Source organism: Thunnus albacares, chromosome 11 (genome assembly GCF_914725855.1).
Source record: "Thunnus albacares chromosome 11, fThuAlb1.1, whole genome shotgun sequence".
Taxonomy (NCBI): Eukaryota; Metazoa; Chordata; class Actinopteri; order Scombriformes; family Scombridae; genus Thunnus; species Thunnus albacares.
In genome coordinates, this window is record NC_058116.1 from 17,276,976 (window position 1) to 17,303,927 (window position 26,952).

Consider the following 26,952-nt stretch of genomic DNA (forward strand, 5'->3'; position numbering starts at 1 on the left):
GAGGTTGTTAGCTAAATGCTAATGTCAGCATACTAACATGCTCGCAGTGACAAACTATTTTTAGATGGTATATGGTTATCACATTTGCCATAGTAGTTTAGCATGTTAGCATGCTAAGATTTGCTAATTAGCTTTAAACATTACTAGTATTGCTACTTAAAGGGGACATATTATGCACATTTACAGATCTAATCTTTTAATCTTGGGCTATACCAGAATATCTTTGTGTGATTTACAGTTCAAAAAGTGTATTTAACTCATACTGAGCCATTATGCAGCCCCTCAGTTTAGCCTCTGTCTGAAACAGGCAGTTTTAGCTCCTGTCTCTTTAAGGCCCCCTCCCAATGAGCCCACTCTGTTCTGATTGGCCAGCTCTTTGAAGCTGTCCCTCGGCAGACAACAAAGGCTATGAAGAAAATGGTTATGAAGAAAATGTTGCAAACGAAACATTCGGACCAAATTAAGGCCTGGGCTTTTGACTTGCCAGGAGCATTTCTACATACAATACCCTTACTGTTTTGTACTTTGACCATGTTTAGCATAGATATCTAACATCATAAGACCATGTTTAGCATAGATATCCAACATCATAACCGTATATAAGTAACAGAAAATCACAAAAAGTATATGTCCCCTTTAAGGTTTCTTTACATCCAGTACATGCTAAGATATCCTCTGGCCACCATGGACATTTGTACCAAATGTCATGGCAATCCATTAAAAAGTTGTCAAGATATTTCAAATTGGACCAAAGTGGTGTTCCGTCTGACTGGCTGTCAGGTCACACAGCTAAAAATACCGTACACCAACTCTCAGTTGCTGTATTAAGGCTTTTTGTCCCCACTTGAGCACTTGGAATTGGATTTTATTGCACACCCTTCCCTTGAATGAAGGCATGTTCCTTCCTTTTTAAAATTACATTATAAAACAGGTTTATATGTTGCAAGAAAATGCAAAACCACCAACAGTTCAGTCTTATGTTGCACGATTCATCATATGTGATGCGTCATGTATCATCCCATCTTCACGCTGACACATAATGATGTAGAAGTGAGAAAAGTCTTCAAACAACCAGTCAGCATGCCATATGTAACTAACTTTGAATGATCGGTGAAGTTTCACTGTCCTTGTCTATTGTAACAAAAAAAAATGGAATTATATTTGCAAATTTCTCACCAGGGAAACTGTTCCTCAGGACGTAAATTGATTTAATTTGGGACTTTTTAGATGAAACCATTTGGATCCAATAGAAGGGAATAGAAAATGCTCCCATTACGTTGCAAAATTGTGTTTCATTTATCTTGTGTTGCCAGCTGTTTTCTTAGCCAGAGGCTGAGTTAGTGTTAAATATTATTCAAGTAACCTGATAATGGAAATTATCAAAACATCTCTGAACAATTTATTTTTTTCTGGAGTGCTAACAAGATTTTAAACTCTGAATAACCCCTTTCTAATGGCCTCCTACCACAATCTTCCCTCCTACTGTATTTCAAATACACTTGTGTCAATTATTTCAGTATTGAAATGCTATTTTTGTGGAGAGGCATTAATGGCTCTGCTGGAGAGACTCCACTCCTCCTGTGACAAAAGAAAAAAAAAAAAACAAAGTGACATCTAAAGTAAAGATCTCCTTTGTGATAAAGGGTGAGTGTTTTCTGGTAGAGCAAGTGCTGATTTAAGGTGGCCTAAAGGGATTTGCGCCCCCGTCTGCAACGAGTCAGAGGATAATGCCATCAGCAGTTTTGATATTCTGATCCATCCCATGAGTTTATTCGAGAGATTCAGAAGAAAGGGTTATCTCAGGATAAAGACAGAATTAACCCAGCTGCCTGTGATACCTACAGCCATGGCACTGACTTTATCTCCACAAGGCCTTAAAGGTACCTCTTGAAATGCAGTTATTATTTACACAGCGTATTTGACAGCGACAAAGAGTGTACTGTGAAATATGAACAACAGCGGTGATTACACAGGGTATGATCAAAACAATGAAAGCGCCAGAAGAAAAGACTTCTCACAGTGACACTGGCTCCATGTCGATGCGGGATCCTTTATCTGACACAGTTTTGGTCCAGATTTAGAAATAGATCACATCAATTTGCAGCCCTGCGTGTGTTGTCAATAAGGCAAGATAAACGTACAAAAATAGCATGAGTGATCCACTGTGAATGTTGTATCTTTCGTGCTTTGGAAAAAAAAAAAGGTCTGTAGAATTCAATACTGAGTCTAAAAAGATACAATCGTTTGCATCTCTGCCCCTGAGATTTTTGACAGGGTTTTGGTCCAGTTATCTGCGAGGGCACATGTTCAGTATCAATCAGCAGAAAAGTGTGGAGGGATCATCCCAGCACGTCATGTTTACCAGGGCCTTCTATCTCCATGTGCATGTGCCTCGGAGACATTTACGTTGTTAGTAAGGGGCCACTGAAATTGTTGTATGAATTGTCTGTTGTATGTAGAGGCATCATTCACTTTCTTGCCTAGAGTTAGAGGAGGAGAGCAGCCAGTTAGCTTAGCTTAGCATAAACACTGTAAGCAGGTAGAAACAGCTAGCTAGAAACACTAAATTGGCTCTGTTTAAAGGTAAGAAAAAATCCACCTACCAGCACCTGTAAAACTTACTAATTAACACATCTTGTTTGTTTAATTTGTCCAAAAATGCGGGGTTTATTTGTTGGTTTTACACCTCACATCATTTTCTGTACGGATTAAACAAACAAGTTATAAGCCAGGAGAGCGGGTTCTGCCTGTCTCTAGTTTTAATGCTAAGCTAAGCTAACTGGTTGCTGGATGTAGCTTCATATTTAGCATACAGAGGTGAGAGTGGTGTTGATCTTCTCATCTAACTCTCGACAAGAGAGCAAATAAGCCTATTTTTTACAAAATGCTGAATTAAACTTAAGGTGAACAGTCAAAATCATTACGTCCACAGTGATTTGAAAATTCTTTGCTTTGGGCTATGATCAGACTTAAGTGGTAGATGCACCCACACATGCCCATGCCAGCTCTTTACAGAGAGAGTGTTGTTGGTCTTCCATCATTTTGGCCACCCCCTGTATTAAGATTATTCATAACATTTTATTAATTTGAACAGATTAAGCATGCATTGCATTTAGTCAAAGTAGCAGAATGCTAAACAGTTATGTTAGATCTTTATTCCTGAAGAGATTAGGTATCATACAATGTTTTTGATGCATTTAGAGGAAACCAGATTTCATGGCATGGATTCAGTAAACAGAATGAATATGTGGCTGTGGTAGACCCTGTGGCTATGTAAAGATTATAGTCATTATAATATTATTGCTTTCATCACAGAGGAGGGAGAATATGGGCCCTTAAGATAAAGGTTATGATTTCCTTACAGGCCCACCTCTAAATCTAACCAGTAACACCTAAGTTGAAATTCTAATGGAGTGTCTTGTGTGCCCACACAGGCCTACTGTAGATTAAGTTGATTTTTTTTATATAATGAAACAAAGTGATTGCACAGTACTGCTCTACTGCCCTAAGCAGTTTATTTATGACAAAATGCCCATAAATGCCTTCTAATATCACAGAGTTGTATATAATGATTGCTTTGTGCTTATCGAGTACAAGTATTGACCCTTTCAACTTAAGTGTTACTTTAATAAGCAAGTGAAAATTGCGTAGCATTGTGCCCAGTTCAGACGGGTCATATGATGCAGATGATGCATTTTCAAATGTAAAATGCATCATTTAGCAAAATATTCTGTATTTGATCAACTAATAAAGTCATAAAATCGCACATGGTAAAATAGTCTATATATGAAATACCAAAAATACTGTGAACAAACATGAAAATGGAAACAAGGTAATATAGTTAAGGCTAAACATCTTTGTCTATTACCTTTGTATAGCTAAGTCAATAAGAGGAGCATGCAATCAACATAACATTGCCACAATTTTACATTAAACAACAAAAGCAATCAACTCAAAACAAATGTATGTGCCTTTTGTCACCACAAATTAGAATCATGTAATGTAGGTTTTCCACGTCGTAAATCATATGGCTTTGTGCAATTTTTCCACTGTCAGTAAATTCACTAATGAAATTGTTTTTGTAAAATAATATATCCATAAATGTCATGCCAGAAATTATTGAGATTCTGTTCTACATGCGCTGTTTCTTACATGCCAGATTGTGCTAATTGTACATCATCCTAAAAAAAAAAACTTAAAAAAAAAAAAAAAATCAGAGGTCTTTCATCATAGCATGTACACTTACATCCAGGGACAAAATGTGCTCAATTCCATCACCCTACTTCATATAAGGTATTTGTGCACATATTCTACATTTCTTTTAATATAAGAATATTGTCCATTAATAAATTAGGAATAGTACAAGGACTTCAGGTAAGGAAATAAAGGTGGATGGCATAAGTTAAAATATGTTGCCTGCTTTATGTAAAGCGATCTGAATTCATCTTTCTGAGTTTGGGTGGCAGGTGTCCGTCCATCCTGCCTCCTCCTCCCCCAGCCAGTCGCTGCAGCTTGGGAGGTAAGTCCGCCACTGACTTACTGATGGGCTCTGTGCTGATCTTGGAGGCCTTACCAGCCTGCTTATCATCAGAGACGCCGGGAACAGAGCTGATTCGTTGCAGCTTCATGGGCAGGTCTCCAAAGCTGTAAGTCATCTCTGAGGTGGTGGAGCTCATCCTCAGTAGCTTCTTGGGCAGACCGTCCCGCCCTGTGATTTTCTGGAGCTTGGTGGGCAGCTTGGTGGTGCTGTCATTGTCCTCCAGGGTCTCCAGACAGTCCAGAGAGCTGTTCTTCTCCCCGCTGTTGCACAGGGACGGAGCCATGAGTGGTGAGGAGAGGAGCAGAGCCTCCTCTTGTTCCTTCACGCTGTATGGAGGGGTGGGCACCTCAAATGTGGCGTGGAACTGAGAGTAGTCCACCTTGAAGAAGCCTTCCTCTAAGGAGATTACCGGAAAGAAGCGGTGTCCCCACAGAACCTCGTCCTCGGTGTAAGACGTCCTCGCTTGGCAGGTCATCCCTGTTAAAGAGAAAAAAATATTCACAAAATGACATCAAGTAAATGAATTGCGAGATTTATTTCTATAAATTAACGTCAGGACTTCAGCAGTTATGGCAAATTATGTGTCATCGTCTTGCCACAAACTAACACAGTAGGGACTAATGTTGTGAGATGAAATGTTTCATGACTCCAGTATTAAACAACACAGCCCTGATTTAATTATATGCTTGGAACTGTTCCATATGAATCAACAATACGGTATTCACCAGAATTCATTTTCAGCACTGTAGTACAGACAGCTGCCAAAATAAAGGCTTAATTGATTTTCCGTTTCCGAACGTGATGTTTATGTGCAATTTCCAGCCTAACATGAAAAATAATTAAAAGTTATTTGCTGTGTGTTTTTTATAAGAATGACTAATTATATAATCATAAAAATCCTGATTTATTCCGAAATGACTGTGAGGCAAATGTTCATAAAAAGCCCACAATAAACTGTCATATATTTATATAAATGTATATCAATATAATTTTCATTATATTTAGTTTTGTTTTTTTTCAGTGGATGCTCACCAGAGGTTCCACATTCATGAATATACAAAACAGGTTAAAGTTGATGCATTCACAAGTCAGATAACAAAATTCAATGGATTTGATGGAGGAAAAAGCTTCAGTAAAAAGCACAGGTCCTCTCCATATCACCTCTTATGCTACTTAACAGTTCAGACCGCACCTCGCATTTGGCTAGTCGCTACAAAAGATAGAGGATTAGGATAATCAAATTGCTAGAGAGCCACAGGAGGAATGGCTGCAGGCAAAGGCTTCAGGAGTCTAGCTCACCCTAAGATTTCTTTTGATGGTAGGAGTATTCTTACACAATAACGGGAATTCACTTTAATCCAAAACACAAAACGTTACATGAAGTATCTGTGACATGACATTGTTAAGCTTTAGAAAAGTGTAGCAGTTTTGTGAGAAAAAAAAACAACATTCAATTCTGTCATTCAGAGATTACAAATTAAAACAAAATGTCCTATTTAGCATGTTCTGGGTTTGTGTATGTGTACCCTTCACTACGCTCTGCCAATTCGGCACAGGATAGCAGATTATGATACACTTGGAATAAATTTCCCCTCACAAGGGACTCTGAATTAAATCCCTGTTTGAAAATTCCCCTCACGTCCTCAGAAACAAATTAATGCAATTAGCAAAATCATGAGGTTTGAATTAATGATCAGCATTTTTTTTTTCACACAAAGTTATTGGATGCTTATTAGTGATTACTCATCACAATTATTCAGCAGCTGCTATCATAACTGCCTGTGCATTATATCACACTACACTTCATACAAAGCTCTATCTATCTTGGCATAGTTAACATTCTGCTGAGAAATCTATTTAATTTCCTACCGTGAGTGAGATCTATAATTGAGTTTACATATAAAACAAACACACTAAATCACTTATATCAGTCCAAAAAGCTCTCCTCAACATAGAGGAATGACTGCGAGCACTCGTGTTAAGGCTTGTTAAAATCCATTAGGAAATCAGCGGCTGCAGTCGGTTATTATCACATGTTTTAATTGCCAGCTTAATATTGTTCTAGCAGCGACAGTTGGGTCCAAACTAAGATGAAGCGCTCATTCAGAGCGAGACACCGCTGCTGATTGCAAGGATGTCATCATCAAAAACTAGAGGCATCTGTGATTCCGCCTGATTCCCAAGGTCATAAAATAATTCACTGATAACAGCTCTGTACACAATCGCAGATGTGCAAGAGACTGAACATCGAGTGCGTTTGGGGTATTCAGAGTATTAATTCTGCACTATTGCTTCCGAGTCCCGAAGCCTATAGGCATATGGAAGTGTGCTGCAGTGAATAAAATGGGCAAAGCTAATGAGAACTTTAGGGCCAAAGCGATTGAGAGTTAAGTGTGAATGGAAATCTCATTGCACTGTGAGCCTGTAAAACTGCCTTCAGCCAAAACGTCACCATGCGATCATCAACAGGCTTACTGTACGTGCCCTGAAACTGAGAGAACTGTAGTGTGAAATGCTTTCTGTTTAGGTTCCTTTATAACAACTACTTAATCATCACCAGAAGTGTTATTGAATAGTGCAGTCAATGCTGCAGTGCTAACTTGACTTCCATACTGTATATACAGTACAAGACTAAAACGTCAATAGCAACATTACTGGTGCACAATAAAAAAAAAAAAGAAAAAGGTTGGAACAACTGAAATGAAATTGTGCCTGAGGGGAAGGGTTGCTACAGTAATACACAAGACCCAAATAGATTCATCTTACATCTATTAATAATGCTCTATTGTTCCTGCAGATGGTGTAGGAGTTACTGTAAGACTTTGGTCTCTGGAAACCCATGAAACCCTGCAGTCCTGGGGCTGAATCCCTCTATTTAACCTGTTTCCCCTCCTCTAGAGCCACTCAGCCTACAAAAAAAACCTCAGAAACCTCATTGATGTGGGTTGCCTAATCAACTGTACCCCTCCTCAAAACCTAACAATGGTGCTAGACTTAATCATGGTCATTAATATACATTTAATTTCCATACATTATTCAAGGATTGATGCCTGATCCATTGCATAATTATAGACACGGCTGCATCGCATATGTACAATTGTGTTGCTAAAGACCAGCTGTTCTGCAACACCCACATTCACATGGCACACAGAATAACAGGCACTGTGGTGGTGATGAACTGCGTGGCTCCCCGTTCAACGAGGCCACCACACAGTTAAATTTGTGATGGAAATTTACACGTGTTTTATGTAGAAGAATATGTTAGACGGATGCCTCACCTCCAAACGGTTAAACATCTAGAAATAGCACGCTTATAAAAAACAAATGAAATGATTATACTTTCTACCGTTGGTGTGTATTATTCCTAAAAATAGGGATTCAGACAAATGAGAAAACCCACATTGGTGTGTATTTCGTATTACTGGTAAAGCCTTATGTAACTCTAAAATACATGCCTGCCTGAGACTCAGTGTTTCTATGGAAACAAAACTGTAGGAATGTGTGTATGCGACAGCCATAAGCCTTTTCACTGCTGAGTTTGTTCAAAAGTAACAGTGACAACACAAAACAAAAGTCGTGTCTCTCTCTCTCTCTCTCTTTATAAAAATTGATTTTCCACACAAGGCAGGGTCAAATCATCTATATGGCTCCAGAGCCAGACCAAAATGGTTTTACTGTCAGTGAAAAGTGACATTTTACAACAAAAAACCCCCTGCTCATAGTGGTGGAATCAGTAAATCATATATTTTGCGGACTTCTCATCAGTGAAAGCCAGAGCTCATATTACAAATGTCATCTTTAATATAGCACAGTGCAATTTTCTCTTCTTATATCATCTATCACTCTTACAGTATATTGCACAGTTTTTTACTTCATCGTCATGGCGCCCGCATTCAGTATCATACGAGCATTGTGTCATAAATGTACACACACACACAGCAGGGAGAAACACAAACATAATCCTCGACTATCTTTGCTGCTGTGTGCTGATGGGAACATGCAGCTGTAGGACATCACGCCACTGAGACAGAAACACCTCTGATGTGAGGTGTACAGTGTTGTTGCAGGCAGCAAAACATGTTGGTAACATCAGTTAACACATGTCAAAAAGAGAAACCAAACAAGATCATACACGCAACTTCAGATTATTTGTTGTACGGACTTTTTACACACTACACTACAGGGCTATGTTTTTATTTTCTATATAAGACTGTTTTTCTGTTATTTGATCGGATGAGAGTATACAGTAGAAAGACAGGAAACACAGCGTGAGAGAGGGAAGTGGAAGGGAATCAGGTACATGCACAACCTGAAATTATACATTACAGTAAGACTACACTGTATATTGCTGCTATTTTGTGAATATCACGCATCAACAAAATGTCAATTTTTAATGAAAATAGGATGTTTCCTGTCTGTTTTTCAGGCTCTTTAAAGCTTTATGAAAATGCATTTCTGAGTTAAATCCAATGGCCATGTTAGCCTTACACAAAGGAAATTATTTTTAACCCATTTGGGGACATTTAATCCTTCTGTTTATCTGAGAACTTGCAAATCCAAATTTGGAGATCCCAGGTTTTCACTGGACTAATAACAATATTGGTCTTCATCCATGATTAACACATACTCTAAGTTCTATCTAATATGACAATTACATATTTAAAAATATATACCAGAATAAGAGCTGAAAGTATTACTCAATTAATTGACAGTTAATTAACATAAAATGAATCTGCAACAATATTGATAGTTGATTAATTGTTAAATTAGTTTTTAAGCAAAAATGCTAAACACCTGCCTGTCCCAGCTTCTCAAATGTGAAGATTAGCTGCTTTTCTTTTTCGTATATGACAGTAAATTAAAGACTTTTGGGTTTTCGACTGTTGGTTGCAGAAGAAAAGCTATTTAAATACGTCCCGTTGGGCTCTGGAATATTGTGGTAGGCATTTTTCTTTATTCTTTGATGTTTCATTGACTAAAGAAAGTTTAGTCAATGAAATTTAATCAAGAAAGAGATTCAGATTAATCAACAAAATAATTGTTAGCTTGAGCCTTCATCAGGAGGATCAGCACAATGAAAGCAAATAAACACATGAGCAGAATCATTCATTCTTCAACTCATAAACAATTAAGAAAAAAAATCCAGATGAGTTGCAGAGAAAACCAGGAGGGAAAAACATCATTGGAATCTGTGAAGGAGCAAATCCTCATTCAGCCCATTAGGAGAGAAATGTGTAACTCTGTGGATCCATTACACTTCTAATTTCAGTAAATGGCTATCTGTTCCCCTCTGTGACTCAGTATAAGCCAAAACCAATAAATTTCAAATTCTCACTGGAGTGCCCCTTCTCAATAAAGTGCAGCACAATGAGAGATTCTTTAACACCCCTGTTATTGTGTTGCTGGGATCTGTTGAACAAATCACTACTGCTCTAGTTGTTCTAACAATATGTTTGATGGTCAAATTAGCAAATAAACCACAAGGGCACTGTAATGTGGTTATATACTGACTTACCACTTACTCCATTACAGGTAAAAAGAAAGTTACGTTAATAAATTATTTTTTATTTAACAATGAATCAAATGACTATGTGAAATGTGAAAGGTGTCCCTCATGGTGACAAACACACAGAGAATTATCATCTTACTCTGCAGTTTCTCTCAGCTCTGCAGAATGCTTTAGTGTCTTTTAGCCCACTGATTTGGTTTTATAGCCCGCAACTTTAGTTCACTCTGACTGTTCTCATCAATAGTGAAAAAGCTCTGATTAACTCACCTGCACACTACCTTCCCAGCACCTAACTTCAGAGAGACAAAGTTAGCAACTAGCTGGTGCACATAGTAGAACATTTAGCAGCTAAAGAGTCAGATATTTCCCATAGGAGTTAGTGGAGACCAAAAATAGAGCTACTGACTCCCATTCAAAAAGCATCAACTTCTCTCCAGAAATACTAAGTCAATCATTTTTTTCAACAAGTCATTATCGCCTCAGTTGCTAAATTCAGGCCTCTAATAAGTGTGCTAGTGGTCAGTTTTTTGACCAAAATTATTGCTCTGTTAATAAGATGTGAAGCACCCCAATAGCCAAATAGTTACTGTGCATGCCACGCAACTGCAACGTCCCTGGTTTGATTCCAGAAAGGGACCTTTGTTGCATGTCATACCTCTCCTGTCTGCCTCTTCATTGCCTGCTATCTAATAAAGGCATAGATGCAAAAAAAAAAAAAAAGATTTGAAGACTTATAATAGCTTTGATATCTGTTGTGTGGGTGTTGATTGACAACTGTGATTTGACAGTTGGCTCACCTGCTGCTCTCCCTGGCTCTGGGACTCACACTGAATCAGACTATTGTCACACTATGTCAGTAAGTTTTATGTTACTTGATTATGATACCTGCCCTGTTAACACAATTTAGCTTAAATAGCTAATGTTAACCCAAGTGTGCACCGCTTGGTATTCCCAGTAAGTTAATGTTTGCTTCAGTCCAAGGTAGTGGGACGTGTTTCCATAGCGTGCAAGGCAACAACCCCCACGGACAATATGGTGCCAATTGTACACTGCATCTGCGTCACACCTCACTACATCCATCTTTATATACAGTCTATGCCTTCAAGTCCAAAGCCCAGGCTTCAGCATACTCTACACTTCGTTTGCAATGTTACCTCTACTTCCTCCTTGTGGTGACATCAGATCATTTGCACATACCCACAAATGGCGGTCCGTCACTAGCCTTTGTTGCAAAGGTTGTTCCACGGGCTGTTTGATTTGTCCACTCAAATATTCTAATCGAATTTGAGCTCAAACATGTACAGATGTATTTGAGAAGTTTCCATTTCAAGTAAAAAATAAGAAAATGCCACTGGAAGTCTGCCGAGACGCAGCTCTCAGAAGCTGGCCAATCAGAACAGAGTGGGCTCACTGGGAGTGGGGAGCTAAAAACGGCCTGTTTCAGACTGACGCTGAACTGAGGGGCTGCATAAAGGACCAGTATAAGATAAATAAGGAGTTTTTTGAACTGTACATCATGCAAACATATTCCAGTAGAACACCAGAATATAAATATAGACCTGGAAATGTGCACGATACGCCCCCCTTTAAACAAGAAAACTGTTCTATCATATTGTCTCTTCAATTTTGGAGTTTTTTAATGCTTTCAGATCAATTTAGATCCCCTATAATCAAGGATTAAGATTTGTCATTTCACCTGAATATAAATTTATTTTCTATCATATTGATTTTCAGATTACTCTTGTCATTGTATACAAATGAATGAAATCTAAGAGTGAACACATTCTTAATAAATAACTTAATAAATCACAACACCCGAGCAAAAATGTAAAATATACTAAGCATCCTGTATATCAACAAGCAACCTAAATGCAGTATGAAAATAGAAAGGATGTGTAAAGACAACTCAGTTCGTAAATAAAATATGATCCAACCCGTGTGCAAATAATGTCACCACTCAACTACTAAGAGCTCCTTCTGCTGATTTCCATCATTTTTTCCCCCATAAAAACTATGCTTATGCAGAGTGTGGTATATATATGATTTGACTGGCCAATGTACTGTACAATTCATCTTAATCCCACACAAAACTTTCTAAGTGTGAAATCCCTTCAGAAGTCCCTCGTTGCTGAAGTTCACCAGGCACTTTACTGCTCTCATATGCAATATCCATGTGACAGCATGAACGGCATTAGAATAATCCTCTGCTGAATCCACAAATTCAAGACGGATGTAAAAAAAAAAAAAAAAAAAATGCATCTCTTTAAAGGTAAATTTCAGAGGGGAAAGAACATGGGAATCACAGAATAAATATTTTCTGCATCCATGTGTGCAGATGTTTTAGCTACATGCTGATTTTTTTTTTTGTCATCTCAGCAACACTCATGTTTTTAAATGAACTCTCCAGACATAATCCAAATATGAAAATCAAATGCAACTTTAAAAAAAAATGAACTGGATTTTGGAAATGACTTTACAGCACTGAGATGGAACGTCTGTCTGGAGATTACAGGCACTCTGTTTGTACTGTACTGTATGTGTTATATGAGTACAGGATCCCAGCTGATTCCATTATGGACTGCTAAAAAGCAAAGAGGCAGGAAGTTGTGTCAACAATACACTTTGAAATTTAGATGCCCAAAAGCCATCTCAGTTCGAGGCTCTAAATAAATGCACTTTTCCGTGATAACACAGAGTTGGGTGCTTCTGTGGTTTAACAAAGTGAAGCAGAAGCAGAGTCGGCAGAGTGACAGCTAAGATAAAATGGGTTCTTTGGTGGCTGGAATAGAAAAGCACTGTAAACTCGGAGGCAGCCTGCCAGTGTTTCTTGATAGTAGTTGAAAAAAATCTAAGTGGTATTCACAGACTCGGCCGTCCAAAAGAAGCTTATCCAGGTTGTAGAAGCCAGAGGATCATATCCGTTTGGTGCCTGGCTCAGTCAGATTCTCGACTGCAGATCTGCGCTTGACAAACTGAGGACAGAGTGAGTCAAAAGGCAGACCTGAGAGCCGACATCTATTTATTGCTGCTCTGTCAAACCTTCTAGGCAGAGTCTCAATCAAAATTTTTATGGAAAGGAAAAAAAAAAAGGAATCAGCACTATTATATGATTCAAAAACCTACAGGCACCAAGCAAATGACAGTCAAAATTGACGGCTGTGTGAAAATGAAGGTTTATTCAAATGACTTCTTGAGATGAACTCTCTCAATGTGAATCACTGATAAAAAGAAGTTTGGCGTCTGAGCAGTCTACCCAACCTCCTATTTAGTGACAAAATCACAAATAACCTCTCTATACCCCTCTCTCTCTCTCTCTCTCTCTCTCTCTCTCTCTCCTTGTCTCTCTCTGTCTGGCTCTCTCTTTCACTCAAATGGACACACACGCATACACACAAACTCACTCCTCACCAGTGCAGTGCTGTCAGCAAAGTCCCCTGACGGTCTATCAGGGCTGTGGAAACAGCTCAAGTGTTATGTATGAGAAAAAATGCTAGCAGAAACAAGCATGAGAATCTGGATGGTGAATACACAGAGCGCCGCCACACATCGCCATCCAAGATTCATCCTTTTCATTCAAGCGCTGCTACCATTGTCGGGATCTCGCTGTGGCCAAGGCTGTCCGCAAAATGCCTTTGTTGCATCGCTGGATCCCGAGGTACAACAATTAATTCGATACAATTATCCCATTCCTCATTTTGCCAAACACATAGCAGAATTCCCCTTTGACTTATTTTAGGATCTGTGTTACAAAATATTAAGCTGTTGTGCTGAATAAGATTATAAAAGCTGAATGGAAAGCTAAAGAAGAGGAGAATATAAGGATGCTGTTTTTTTCTGAGTTTACTGAAGAGAGGAAACTTCAATTCACGTAGGTCTGAAAGATACAGTTATGAGTAGTTTCACAACTGACTGGTTATTCTTTTCATTGAAACATAGCAAAAGTTAAATCAAATCGTACCCATAATAGGACTATAAAAAATCACATTTTGATACAGATACTGCTACTGTGGCCACAAGTCCCGTCTCATCATCTGTTTCTATGGTGACCACCATCAAGTGGTAAAATGTAGCAAAATCCAGAAGCATTCAGTGACCTGTTTTTCACAGTTTGACTTTTCAAAGATGGAAATAAGTCCTTCCCTCCATTTAATAATGTTTGTGTGTGCGATCTATTTGCAAAGGTGGCTTCCAGTTGTTTGCAGCTCTGAGGTTTATTCCACCCATAGAGCAGCGGCTGAGCAATGAGAACAAGGAGGAAGCTGATGGAGGGAAAAGGCAGGGGAAGTGCACTGCTGTGGGGGAGGGGGCGGCCTGGATGCTGAGTGTGGAGGCTGTTGGAACGGGAAGGAAGGGAAGGGAATAGGAGCAGGGGCTGCCAACCATCTTCACACAAGGTGGGGTGTCAGGCAGGCTAGAGGAACATATGGCTGCAGGCCATTAACGCAGCCAGGAGAGTGCATATTACCAAGTGAAGGCAATTCTGAATACTGCTGTAAAGGGATCCTGTTGAGCATAACAGCAATCGATGGATTTGCTTTAGGCCAAACAACCACGATTGGTCATATAGAAAAATATCACACTGGGGCTGTGTCCAAACCAACAGGGGACATGAATGATTTTCTCCTCATTATATATTGAGTACAGAGATGATCAGAAAACCATTTTAAAACAGACTGACTGGGCAAAGCTGGAATCTCATATTGATCTTGGCTATTAAATCTACTAAAGTCATGAAGAGGAGTTAGAAGGAGGGGAAAAAAGGGGATTTTTTTTTTCAGCCTTAAGAGATCTCGAACCTGAATGGCACTAAACACTCGCAGTTGAGAAAGCGTCCATGTTGTTTTTCAAGTTTGTCACTTGAGCTAGAGAGCAGATTATTCCGGTAAACTCGAGCATGTCTGAGTGACAAAAATAGAAAGAGACATCCCAGAGGAAGGCCTTGCAAGAAGACAAGCCTTAAGAACAACATGTTCATGTGGCTCTGTGTTTAGGCTGCAGGATTGATTCACCTGCACTTCAGGGACAGTCACAGAACCACCAATCAATGCTGATACTGACCAACACTGCAAGTGCAGCTCAACCTTCCTCACAACGATAACCTCTCAAACAAGTTAAGCCGCCAATATTACCTCAGTTACGACCATGTAACACTTTGTCCTGAGTGTCCATCCTTCATAATGACAGGGGTTAATATTCAAGTCTCCAGCTTGTGTTTTTAATTACCAAAATAAAGTGTCCTTCTCAAAACACGGCATGCACATCTTCCGAGACAACAGAGATCTAGTCAGTTATTTATAACTCTTTGTAGCGTGACAAGAAGACCGAGGCATTGTTGGTGAATGCATCCCGGGTGCGTTCGTCACACAACAAGTTCATCCCAGGTCTGCTGCCACACCTCCTCTACCAGTGATTTATTACCATCCAACAGGGACTTGACAAATCCCTAAAGACACAATTACCGTGCTCCCCCTTGGGGAGCCAGCACAGTTCATCTAAAAGGGATAATGAATCCAGGATGTCATAGCTGGTTCGCTGCTGTGCCCATTATGTGGAGTTCATTCCCAGTGTAATTATTGTATGTACAGTAGACATAGGAGGTACATTTTCACAGATAACCAGAATACATTTGTTTATCTAAAATTAGTGATGTTATTCAGTACAAAGTGGCTTTGTGCAAAGCATAATGAGTAGTTGTACAGTAGATGCTGTACAGGGGGTGGACAACCTTGCAAAAAAAGTGTATAAAGTTTAGTTAACATTTAGGCTGTGTGAGTTGTCGACTCGGGTCTATGGCTTTTTGTTGCTCTATTGAACTGAATTATATTATTAATATTTTGCACAACCCTACGTATACGTAGTAAAGATACAATGTAGCAGTACAACACCAAAAACTAGCCTCAAAAGTTGAACCATTGCTTCTCTGACAGTGTCTGAATTGGACATTATAAGTTTCACAAGAGTAGTGGGATTATTCTAATGGATTATATTATATTAAACTATATTGTTGTTCATGATACTGCACTTGTACAGTATGTACAGCTGTAGACTGTAAAGTATCATATCAGCAAGGCCCTGAAATAATTTCAAATCCGATCATGCTGCTTTTACTTTCACAGAAAGAAATATAATCCTAAAACATGTAGCTCCTTCTGAATTTTGATGAACACAAGCAATATTATGTTAAAGTAATAACATACTGTCTGTACTGATTAGAAGATTAATAGAAGTGTGTCATTATATCATTGTATTCTGACCCAGACTTCTACACCTCTTCATGACACTGCAAACGTTATCGATATTTTATGTGCTGAAATATTCAAGGCAGGAAGTTGGGAAATAATAAAGTCAAATGAACCAAAAGCATGAAATACATTTTAACAAGAGCTGTGAGCTATCAAACACGTGGCTACACAGGCGGAGCTCAGCGGGGACAAGACACTGCTCTCCTGAGTTCTCACCCTGAGCACATTAGATTTAATTGGAAAGTCCCGCTCTCATCTGATCCGCAGTTTCAACTTCCCCACTGAACCCTCTTTAACCCTTTGACCCTCGGGGCTGCGGCACGGAGCTCAACAAGCAATCTCAATGTAATGACTCACAATGAATTATGTTCAGTTTTCTCCAGACTTTCGCAGCCGGCTCATATCCGGAGTTCACTTGCGCCAGCTTTTACCTAAGTTCTAAAGCTCCTGACGTCAGACGACCCCAGACATCCGAGTCTACGGCCTCTTACTCATATGATAGAAACTATTAGGCCTCCAGCGCAACAGAAAGCTCTCCATTTTCATTTCAATTACTGCTGCTGATGATAAAACACAGATCAGGCCATGACATTGGCTGCTCTGCTAATCAGTGGCAATAGATGTTTCCAATTAATTATGCTGGCTGTCTTTAATACTAGACAAAGTCTGCCACAGAGCAGTTATTACGCATTTATGTGTATTATTTGCACAACAACGATAACTTAATTGAAGCTATGATGACAGTGTTATATAACGTTTCTTTTTTTCCATTGCACGTGTCAGGTAATTACTTTTTTATTCACCTAAACTTAGTAGCAGAGATCCCTTTAATGTCTTTATTATTAAGAATGTCATATATTTCATAAATCTTAAAGATCCATCTGTATATGTAAATTCAAATCATAATATTTTCTGCTTCTTCTCCTTAAACTTTAATACTACACAGGCGCAAACGCAAAGCTCATTAAAAACTTTCAAATACTGAGCATACAGGTAGAGTTGGCAGTTTATTACTCAAAGCTGTACTCTCCACTCACATATGGCATTTATGCACACAAAAACACATGAATAAACATTACCAGTTGATCCTGTCTATATGCAACCAACCCTTGCCACCCACGCTCATTTTAAAATGAGCAGATAGCTGGGATATTCTATCTTTTCATTCTATAGCGGTGAATCATAGGAAAGCCTTGTGGCAGTATGAAATAGAGGGGGCTGACAGAGATCTTTGAAAACAATTAAAATCAACGAATGACTTTATCGGAGGAAAAAAAAAGTGCTTCTGATCTTTTTTTTGCCATCATTTGCCTCATAAGTGAGATAAAATGTGACGCGGAGTTTCATACACAACACATATTCAGTGGAAAATTATTCACCAACATGGAGATTATTAGTTAGTTCAGAAAGCAGTGTTTGCTGTGTCACCAGAACAGTCAAAGTCGATCTGAAACCTCACTGAGCAAATAAAAGAGTCCAAATGAATCCTATGACAGCTGAGTTTATCATGCTGTTATATACCTCTGGCAGTTTTTTCTAAATATGACATATTTACAACATTTTATGAATTTCACCACACATCCTACCAAGTGTAATGATCACCCTCACACGCATTTGCATGAAAGTCACATCGCTCGAGAAAAAGAAAAAAGGTTTATGCTGATGATACAGATTATGCTCATGAATCATTGCTTTTCATGGCTGATGAGTGAATTTAAAAACACTTTGCAGAGCTTGTGAAGATCTTAACTCTGTGTTTTGCCGCCGTGTTAGACCCCAAACAGAATTATATACAGAATTTCAGGGATAGACTAATGTGCTGACAGACCTGTTTCTGTTCTCCCATGAAAATGGTTTCCCCTTGAAATAAATCATCAGCTTGTTTATCTCTCTCAGTTATCATTTCTAATCTGAAAACTGCATGGTTTAAAATACATTTTCAGCATACAGGAGCTGCAGCATTCAGACGGGAGTGTTGTGGTGGAACTGCATCCTGTGCAAATTCAACACTGAAAATCATGGGATGAATTTAGTTGCAATATGCTTATTAGTTTCATGGTTGGAGGAACCTAAACGTCTGTTACTGGCAGCTACAGTTGTTTTTTTGAGTTCTCGAGCATCAGCTCCACTAATGAACAGATTGCCTCTGGCTTGGTATTTAAGCCTTTGTGGCGTCGAACAGCATTACTGGTGTTAATGGGACACCTATCTAAAGTTCTGATGTATTTTAAGATGGCGTGTAGTTGTTCTGATTCAGCTAATGAGTCGAAGTCATCGTCAGCTCTGTCGTGGAACAACGTGGAACAATGTTCCTGCAATGTTATTATTTCATTTGCTTTGAATAATTTGCACATGTGTGATGAACTTAATGTGACATTATATATGTAGAATGATCACATTTAGTCAGGTTGAAGTTGGGTGGCACTATGCTGGGAATTACGTGATGTCAAACTCTATGGACCAGTAAGAATGATAACAGGGCGAGTTGTCCCGCCCTAACAGGTGCAACAAAGCTAACAGGAGAGGAAGGGAGATGTCAGTCAAGCCCAGTTTATACAGACCACAAAGAAGTGGTCAATTCAGACAACATAAATGAAAACACCTGTGTGGGTGGACTATAAATGTGTAAGGGCTTTTAAAGGGCAATAATATTGGCTGATATTGGCTTGTAACAGATTGATCCTGTCTCATAAAAATGTTTTTATGTGCTGCCTGGCAACGGTTTGTCTAGGGTAGGAAATACTACATTTATGCACTTCATGGTGCTCATAAGGAGGCGGTCAAGGTGGATGGTGGTCAAACAAAGCACAGGACTTTTATACCATAGACCGGGTTTCTCATCCTTAGTCCCGCATCTGTTTAGGCAACAAAAGCACTTCTGTTAAGGTTAGGAAAAGATTTTCAGCCAATGTTAACAAAGTAAACATGTCATGTCTCGCTTTCTGAGTCACTTTTGACTTTTTCGATATCAAACCAAGACCACAACCCTTCACTAACCTTAAACAAGTGCTCTTGACATAAACATAAAAAGTTTAATAGTGCTTTAATTGCTAATTGCTAAAATGGATGTTGTATTGCAAGAGCAAATGTTGTGGAGTAAACAAATGAAATATGTTGTCAGTGAACATTTTGCTGATACATTCAACATTTTGCAACTTGACTTTGATTAAATACGTTTCCACATTATGTTGACAGAAAACATTACATTTCTTAGAAAATGTTTGCTGTTGCAAATTAGTAGTATATGAACATCATTTCTAGGGATTCTACACCGTAGCCCTGAGGTGCAAAACACAATAACAAAACAGAAAACACAACAACCTTTCAGAAAATGTTCGGAGCCAGCATACATATATGCATAGTATATAATAACTCAAACAAACAGGGGATAACAGATCTGTGATCCGTTTTTCCAGCATATCACAACTAAAATCTAATAGGTGCATATTTTTATCACAGGTCAAGTCAATTTTATTTATATAACTAAAAATCACAAATTTGCCTCAATGGGCTTTACAGTCTATATAGCGTACAGCTCTTTCTATCCTTAGACTCCAACTCCATCATAACAAAGTTTTAGCTTATTTGTATTTATTATTTATTAGCACATTACACAAACATCTGCAGTTATTATTGTTATTCCCCCAAGCTATATTCATTCAAGTTTTATTTAGACTCGCACATATATTGAGGTAGAGACCTCATTTACAATAGAACAACACAAACAACACTTCCAAGCGCCAAGAAACACAGATAAGATACTTATCGGTAAAAAAAAACCCAACAAATTAGTAAAACTACTAACATATAGAACTTAAGGAATAAATAAAGCAATTTACAGCAAATGAGTCAGCTAAAAACAAGAGCATATTAAATTCCTCTTTAGTTTTCCAAGCAGCTGTCAGGCCTGCAGACAGTGCACAAATAATGTAGAACTACTGTAACTCCGCTTGGTGTTATTATGCTGAGAATCGCATCAACAAAGTAAGAAAGGGATGAAGTGCTCACACACAGAGCCAGACGTGCATATTTTCTCCGTAGCCAGTGACACTGTCGTCACTTTAAAGCTACTTATTGGGGAGTGATGTGGTTTTGTGTTATTTACTGATTGTTACTGCGTCCGACATTATCTCTGTTAGTGCTGTTAACCAAAACTTATTATACTGTAGGAGGCGTCTTCTTTTTTTTTTTTTCTACAGCGAGCCTGTTTTTCAGGGCAAGCTGTCAGACAGCATGTACAGTGTATTAATTGCAACGTGATGTAAATCCAATTTATCCTCAGCAGCACATCGACATCTTCAAACAAACATCTTCCTGCAGCCGTGTTAGAAATCCAACTCGGTACCACAACTGGCATTACTCCAGAGGAAAATATGCTGCTACCAGACATCCTGCATGTCTCATTTGGAGTGTGCATCCAACTGAAGTGGTGATCAAAATACCTTGGGCTCCTATTCAAAAGGAATGAGGAATAGTTCATGCCTTTTTATGCATTTTAGAGGTTGTCAGAGGTTACAGCAAAATGGAACAATTCTGGGCTCCTTCATGGTCTTTGCTTTTCTATTCTTGTGTGCAAAGACAACTTCAGTCCGAAATATTTTTTTGTGTGATCTAGAGGAACAAAAGGTTACTACACTATGTCAAAAGGGTACAGTGTTGTGTCTCTTATTATCTAGTAGGAGAACCAAAGAGCCAGAGATTGTGCAGCTTTAATCTGCAGTGGAGACTATTTTAACTTGTGTTCCAGACTCTGGTTTTTCTTCACATTAAAAACAACAAAAATACAGATGTGAGGAGTTGAGCAGCTTCTTCACAAGTAAACACCAAGCCTCATACATATTTCATTTTATTCTTTCTCTTCTGTATCACCTGTTCTTGCAAGCGCTTCATGGTACAGTAACGTCTCTGTGTGCTTTTCATATTTCACAGGAGATCCTCCTTAATACCAGGTGATGTTGTCAGCGACGCAGTTTCATTTCATGTTCGGCATCGCATGTTTGCATGGTTTATTACTGAAATTGTGTTATGATTCCTATACCATAGGAATAAAAACCTAAGTTTAGGTGCAGTGCTGCAATCCTGAATACTCAAGGAGAGGTTGCCATGGAAACAGAGTTACATTGGCCAGAAATGAAAGCGTCTGAGGATTTAGACTTTCACTGTACATCAATTTTTAACCATAGATTGTTTCTACATCAGCCTTTCCACTAACTTCACACAACCACAACTGCTCCTTCATGCAGATATTTCTGTGTAAGTAAGAACATGAGCATTACGATCCCAAACCAGTTTAATTAAAACTGAGATGGTGACTGTTATGAACGAGGACGATATGATGACACATGCCTCTGGGACAGTCACTGTAATACTATAAATACCTACTAATACAACAGTGGTAATTAAATCACATCACTACGCTGAATATTTTCATACTTTACAATCAATGGAACTAATGCAAACAGCAACGGGCAAGTTCAAGTTAATTAACTGTGCAGAAGATCATTTTTACACCATATATCATGGTTTACATCTGTGTTAATAAATAATTAACTGAAACAAAAAACACATTAAAAAAAATACTGCAATTGAGAGAAATTAGCTATTAAATCAAATGTAACCAACACTGTATCCAAACTGTGCAGATACTTGGCCTACATACCGTAGTACATTAACATCTTTTAAAGATGTGTATCACTGTTGTGAATATGTCAAGTCTCATCAAAACAACGTGACGTACAGTAAATGCTGCACGTCAGATCCATCTCAGCCACAAAGAGACTTTAATAAAACTGCATCAAATTACTATCAAAACTGCCTGTTTGCTAATTGCCGTTTGCAGTGTCAGCCACCCTGTCACATCTCCACATGCTGTTTTCTCTCTGAACCAACCTACAACTGCTCCTCTGCTCACTCTATAACTCTGAGAGAGCCCCCCACCACCACCACCACCACCACCCCCACACACACACACACTACACCAGCTGTGTCAAATAAACGGTTGAATTTAAAATGACCACAGTGGAGAATTTTACTCGGGGCATTACTCATCTTGTGGAAATGGAATTCCCTAATTCCAAAGGGACCTTAGAAAGGAAATTATTATCCCCTCTAAGGACAGCAGCCACAAGGTAAACTCTGTATGGGCACAAAGATGGAGGAATGGAATTTGTTTCAGATGAGTAAAAGAAAATGTATATAGCCTCACTGCTGCCCCGCTGGAGTTTGACAGTGTTCAGCGCTCATACACACCTTGAAACTCAGCTCTACTTCCCCAAACCAAGAGATGTTAAAATACATGGATTTAAAAAATTGTTTCACTTAATGCCTGCAACACAAAATCAATCATTTATGATGTATAAATGCTAACCACTACTATTATAAGCGACTCTGTATGTTTGCCACAGAGCAGAAAATCAATAACATGCAATCAAGAGGTCAATAACGAGCCCATTCAGATGTCAGCTATTAACACCTTTGAAAGAGCTCAATATTATTCATAAGACTCTTTATAGAAAAAGATATCGCAGCACCTTGAAAGACAATACAATATACTCAGCTACTGTACTATGTAGCCTTCAGCCATAACTGCAGTAAAACAAGCTACAGGCCAATAAAAATGAATGTTTGTGTTTACTCACCTGTGGTCTCTACTATTCCTTCTAGTATCACCACAATTTCAAACTGCTCTGTTTGCATGGACCTCTGGGAGAGGTCGTAGAAGGGGCTTTTGGTGTCAATCACATGGCAGATCGTGAGTGGTGAGACGAGAAAGAGCTGGTCTGCCCCGGTGCTGAAACCTACGTCCAACTCCAATTGATCCAGCGGAAGAAACTCACCTTCGGGCGTCTGCCGAGACTGAGGAAGCGTGCAGAAACAGAGACAGAGACAGAGATGTTTAGTGGGGGTAAGGAAGGGGTAAGACAGACTTATCCAAAGCTATCAAGAGTCTTTGTCAAAGCGTGTCTCATCAATCTAAGCAACCAGTCAAAAAAATGACTATAATTTTCTGTAATTATTTCTTAAGAGACATCTGTACTGCAAGGATATCCATCTCAGCATGTGATCTGATGTACCACTGAGTCTTAAAATGTGTCTTTCTTGAAACAACTTAATCAAATCAGTTGATGCATCTTTTGAATCAAGTGTAATTTTCTTGATGTCATATACTCACCTGCTATGTCAAAACACAGCCATAAGAAACAAGTGGAGTACCCACTTGTCTTGATTTAAAAACTATTTTCTGGATATTCCCGCAGTGTGTCTGCTAAAATCTGCTGAGTTCATACTTACCTTAAACATTCTGGGAACCTAGATGTTATATCCTACATTATCACTGTATTTCTATGTGTATAATCAAGATGATTGATACGTTTTGTAAAGCATTGCTAACTGGTTTTTAGGGGTTTGAACCAGGAGGTGGACAGCAGGGAAATCCATAAATGAGTTTCTCCTATAATAAAGGACAGCAGCACATTTACACCAAGTTGTAACACACTGCTGCTTTGTCATTCAAAAGTTCAGACAGCTTTCTTTAAAAATTAGCATTTGAACAAATTGTTCCTCTCAAGGTTTGAGTAGAGACATTTTGTTATGATGAAGGTCTCTTGGCAAACTTGGTGGATTCTTTCTCCTCTGCCAGTTATGCAATATGTTATTGGTGACAAAAAAAGATACAAGATCTTCTGTGAAATTGCTTTGGAGCTAATGATCTTTTAGTGTTTCCACTATTTGTATTATTTTCAGCCATTTTTTGGACATGAGAGTGATCTTTTATCCATTAAATGCAGAAGATTGGTGCACAGTTAGAAGTAGCCCTTTTGGTGCCAGTTTCCTTTTATACTATTATAAAAGTACCATCACTTACTTTCAGCAATTTGCAGCGGATCTGTGCAGAGACCATATGGCTGTTACGCAGGTTGCCGACCCTGAACATGAGAGTTAGTTTCCCATCTCGCATAGAAATCGCCGCATGTTCACTGAACATCAGTGTCTCGGCCCTTTTTTTAGGCTGAGACATCTTGATAAACATGCAGCCGATCAAAAAGGCATCGACGATCGATCCGAGGATCGACTGGAAAAGAAAGAGAATGATCCCCTCGGGGCATTTGTCTGTGATATATCTATAACCATATCCTATAGTGGCCTCGGTCTCTATGAAGAAGAGGAAGGCTGAGGGAAAGTTGTAGACATTGGCCACACATGGAGTGTACTTGTCATTGTGCGCTTTGTTGAGGTCTCCTCTGATGTAAGCGATGAACCACCACATAGAGGCCATGAAAAGCCAAGCGACTGTGTAGGTGAGGATGAAAATAAATAGATTCCAGCGCCATTTCAAATCTACTAGTGTTGTAAATAAGTCTGAGAGGTATCTGCTGGTTTCACCACCCAGGTTCCCATGCTGGACGTTACATCGCCCGTTCTTGTCCACGAACCGCTGCCTCTTCTTCTTTTTCTCTGGGGGAGGCTGATTGAATCCAGACCCGCTAGATGAGGTGGTCACTACCTGATAATCGTCCCCAAATTTCTTTCGAAGTGCAGACATACTACGATGACAGCAGCGAAAGAAATAACAAATGATTCAATGTTTTTTGTTTTTTTAAAAAAAAAAGTCTGGCTTGTAGTTGCTGCAGTCCTTAATGCCCGTGCGCAATGTCTCCTGTTTGGAAATAAGGCGAGAAAAGTGCGCTGTCTTCGCCCTAGTTAGTCTTGCACCGTCCTCTTTCGCCACACACTGTTGCTACACTCTACAGCCATGAAATATCAATAATGTAAGATGAGTTTACAAACCCCGAAGATAAAAGCCATATGAAAAAAAAGACTAAGCGACGCACAGGATAAGGTATCCAAACGCGCCAGTCGCAGTCCAGGTTTTTACAGGTTTATCAATTGCTGCGTCGTGGATTACTCATCGCTCGTGAAGGTTGGGGCTATATCGACCCGTTCAAAACTGTACTCACGGAGTAAGTTTTCATGCGAAAGTTCAAAATCCCTCAAGTACCCCCATAAAACATCAAAATCTCTGCGAAATTAGTGGTTGGAAACGATGTCCAGGATGAAGCGTCTCTGTGCGCACTTGCGGCTGCGTTGGAGATTATTCGGTTTCCAGTCCTTCCTTTGTGATCAGCGCACATAAGAGACGAATTGCATCCAAGCATATGACTGTAAAAAATGACGAGCTGGAGGAAGAAAATCACTGTCCCACTGTCGTCATTTTTGGCTGCGCGCATCGACGCTATCCGCCAGGCTCTTTTCGGGCACCTTCTCCCCCTCTCTTAGAGAAATGTCGACTGGATTGTCATGGTTTCAGCGACGGAGATCCACCAGATGCTCTTTTGGCTGCTCGGATCCTGCTTTCCCTTCGATTTCCCTGCGCGGCTCCTGCGCACTTCCAACGTTTCCAGTGATGCACTCACTGTTGCCTGGTGGTACTACAAAGACAGACAATTTGGAGGAGGAGGGAAGTGGGTTCGCCTGATTTGGCAGTTGTTGTTTTTTTTTTTTCTTTGTCAAGTGATCAAATATGTGAATTTGCGGCTAAAATAATCACACTGAACGCCACATTTTAGCCTCTGAAGGCCTTGTTGGATTTCCAAATGTGATATAATGATAAAATTATTAACAACAAATAACTGTTAGGTCACATTATGTTTCACAGATACAGCCATGACACATCCTTATTTTATGATGCTTAACAAATATATTTTTATTATTAATCTGTTTTTTTTTCTACATTATATCTGCTGTCCTCCCATCTGTAAGTGGACAGTTACAAATTCACCTGGTTTAGTGTTTGTTCATTTTGGTCACCTGCGCTAAAAGCCACTGATGACCCCACCTCCATCCCCCGGGTGAGTGTACTTGTTTTATTCCACAAATGCTTCACAGGAGATCCCAACAGAGTAACGAGTTCTGCTGGAAAGCTGTTGACACTCACAGCAAACTGTATTAGATCTCAGGGGGGGACAAAGAGCTGCAACCAGGATGCACCGCACAGGATTCACTCATCATATTACCAAGATCATAGACACAGAGGAATACACCCACACCATAGTTACCCAGACTTACCCACTGTCTCTCAAACAACACGAGGGAGGATGAACACCATACCACCACCTCTCTCTCACACATCTCTCCCCACCCCTCTCCATCTCTCTCTCCTTCTCTCTCTCTCTCACTTTTTCCTTCCTCCACTCAATATTGTGATGTGTAGTTTTCTAAATTAGTGGGTTCTGGCAATGCTGCCTTCTTTTAAGATCTAATTATCGCTTAATCAAAAAATCATTGATGATTGCAACTTTGAAATTTACACAGAAACCAGTTTTTACCTAGAGACGTAGCATATCAGCAGTAGGGATCAGTTCAATTTGATTATTTTTACCTCAGAAAGAGTAAATTAATAAGTGAAAATAGAATAAAATACAGGCTTGTTTGCATACAGTTTCATGCACAATCATGTGTGAATTTTTTTTTTCCACGCAGCATCTTCTCAGCCTCTTTATGCTAAAATATATTGTAAATATCTAGCTTGTTGATTTGATTTTTCTGGATCCATTGCCTGAGCTTCCAGCGATCAATATGCTGTAGAGTCAGTCTGATTCCAGGCGAAATCCACCTCTGCTATTATACTGTAGCTCCCTGCGGTTTACCGCATGATATTCCTT

At 39.2% G+C, this 26,952-nt stretch overlaps 1 protein-coding gene and 1 long non-coding RNA gene across 2 annotated transcripts in view; one reads left to right on the forward strand and one right to left on the reverse strand.

Moving 5' to 3' along the window:
• Positions 1-22,973, forward strand: part of LOC122992883 — a 41,099-nt gene extending 18,126 nt beyond the window's left edge. The window contains exon 4 of the long non-coding RNA XR_006406163.1: positions 22,955-22,973. This is a non-coding gene — a long non-coding RNA (uncharacterized LOC122992883). The remainder of the gene's footprint in view (positions 1-22,954) is intronic.
• kcnj3a (potassium inwardly rectifying channel subfamily J member 3a) lies at positions 579-25,946 on the reverse strand. The gene is made up of 3 exons (XM_044366883.1): positions 24,156-25,946; positions 22,930-23,146; positions 579-5,017 (listed from the first exon to the last, which is right to left on the reverse strand). The coding sequence occupies exons 1-3, from the start codon at positions 24,831-24,833 to the stop codon at positions 4,422-4,424; spliced, it is 1,491 nt and encodes a 496-aa protein (XP_044222818.1). The 5' UTR covers positions 24,834-25,946; the 3' UTR covers positions 579-4,421.
• Between the last annotated feature and the right edge of the window lie 1,006 nt (positions 25,947-26,952).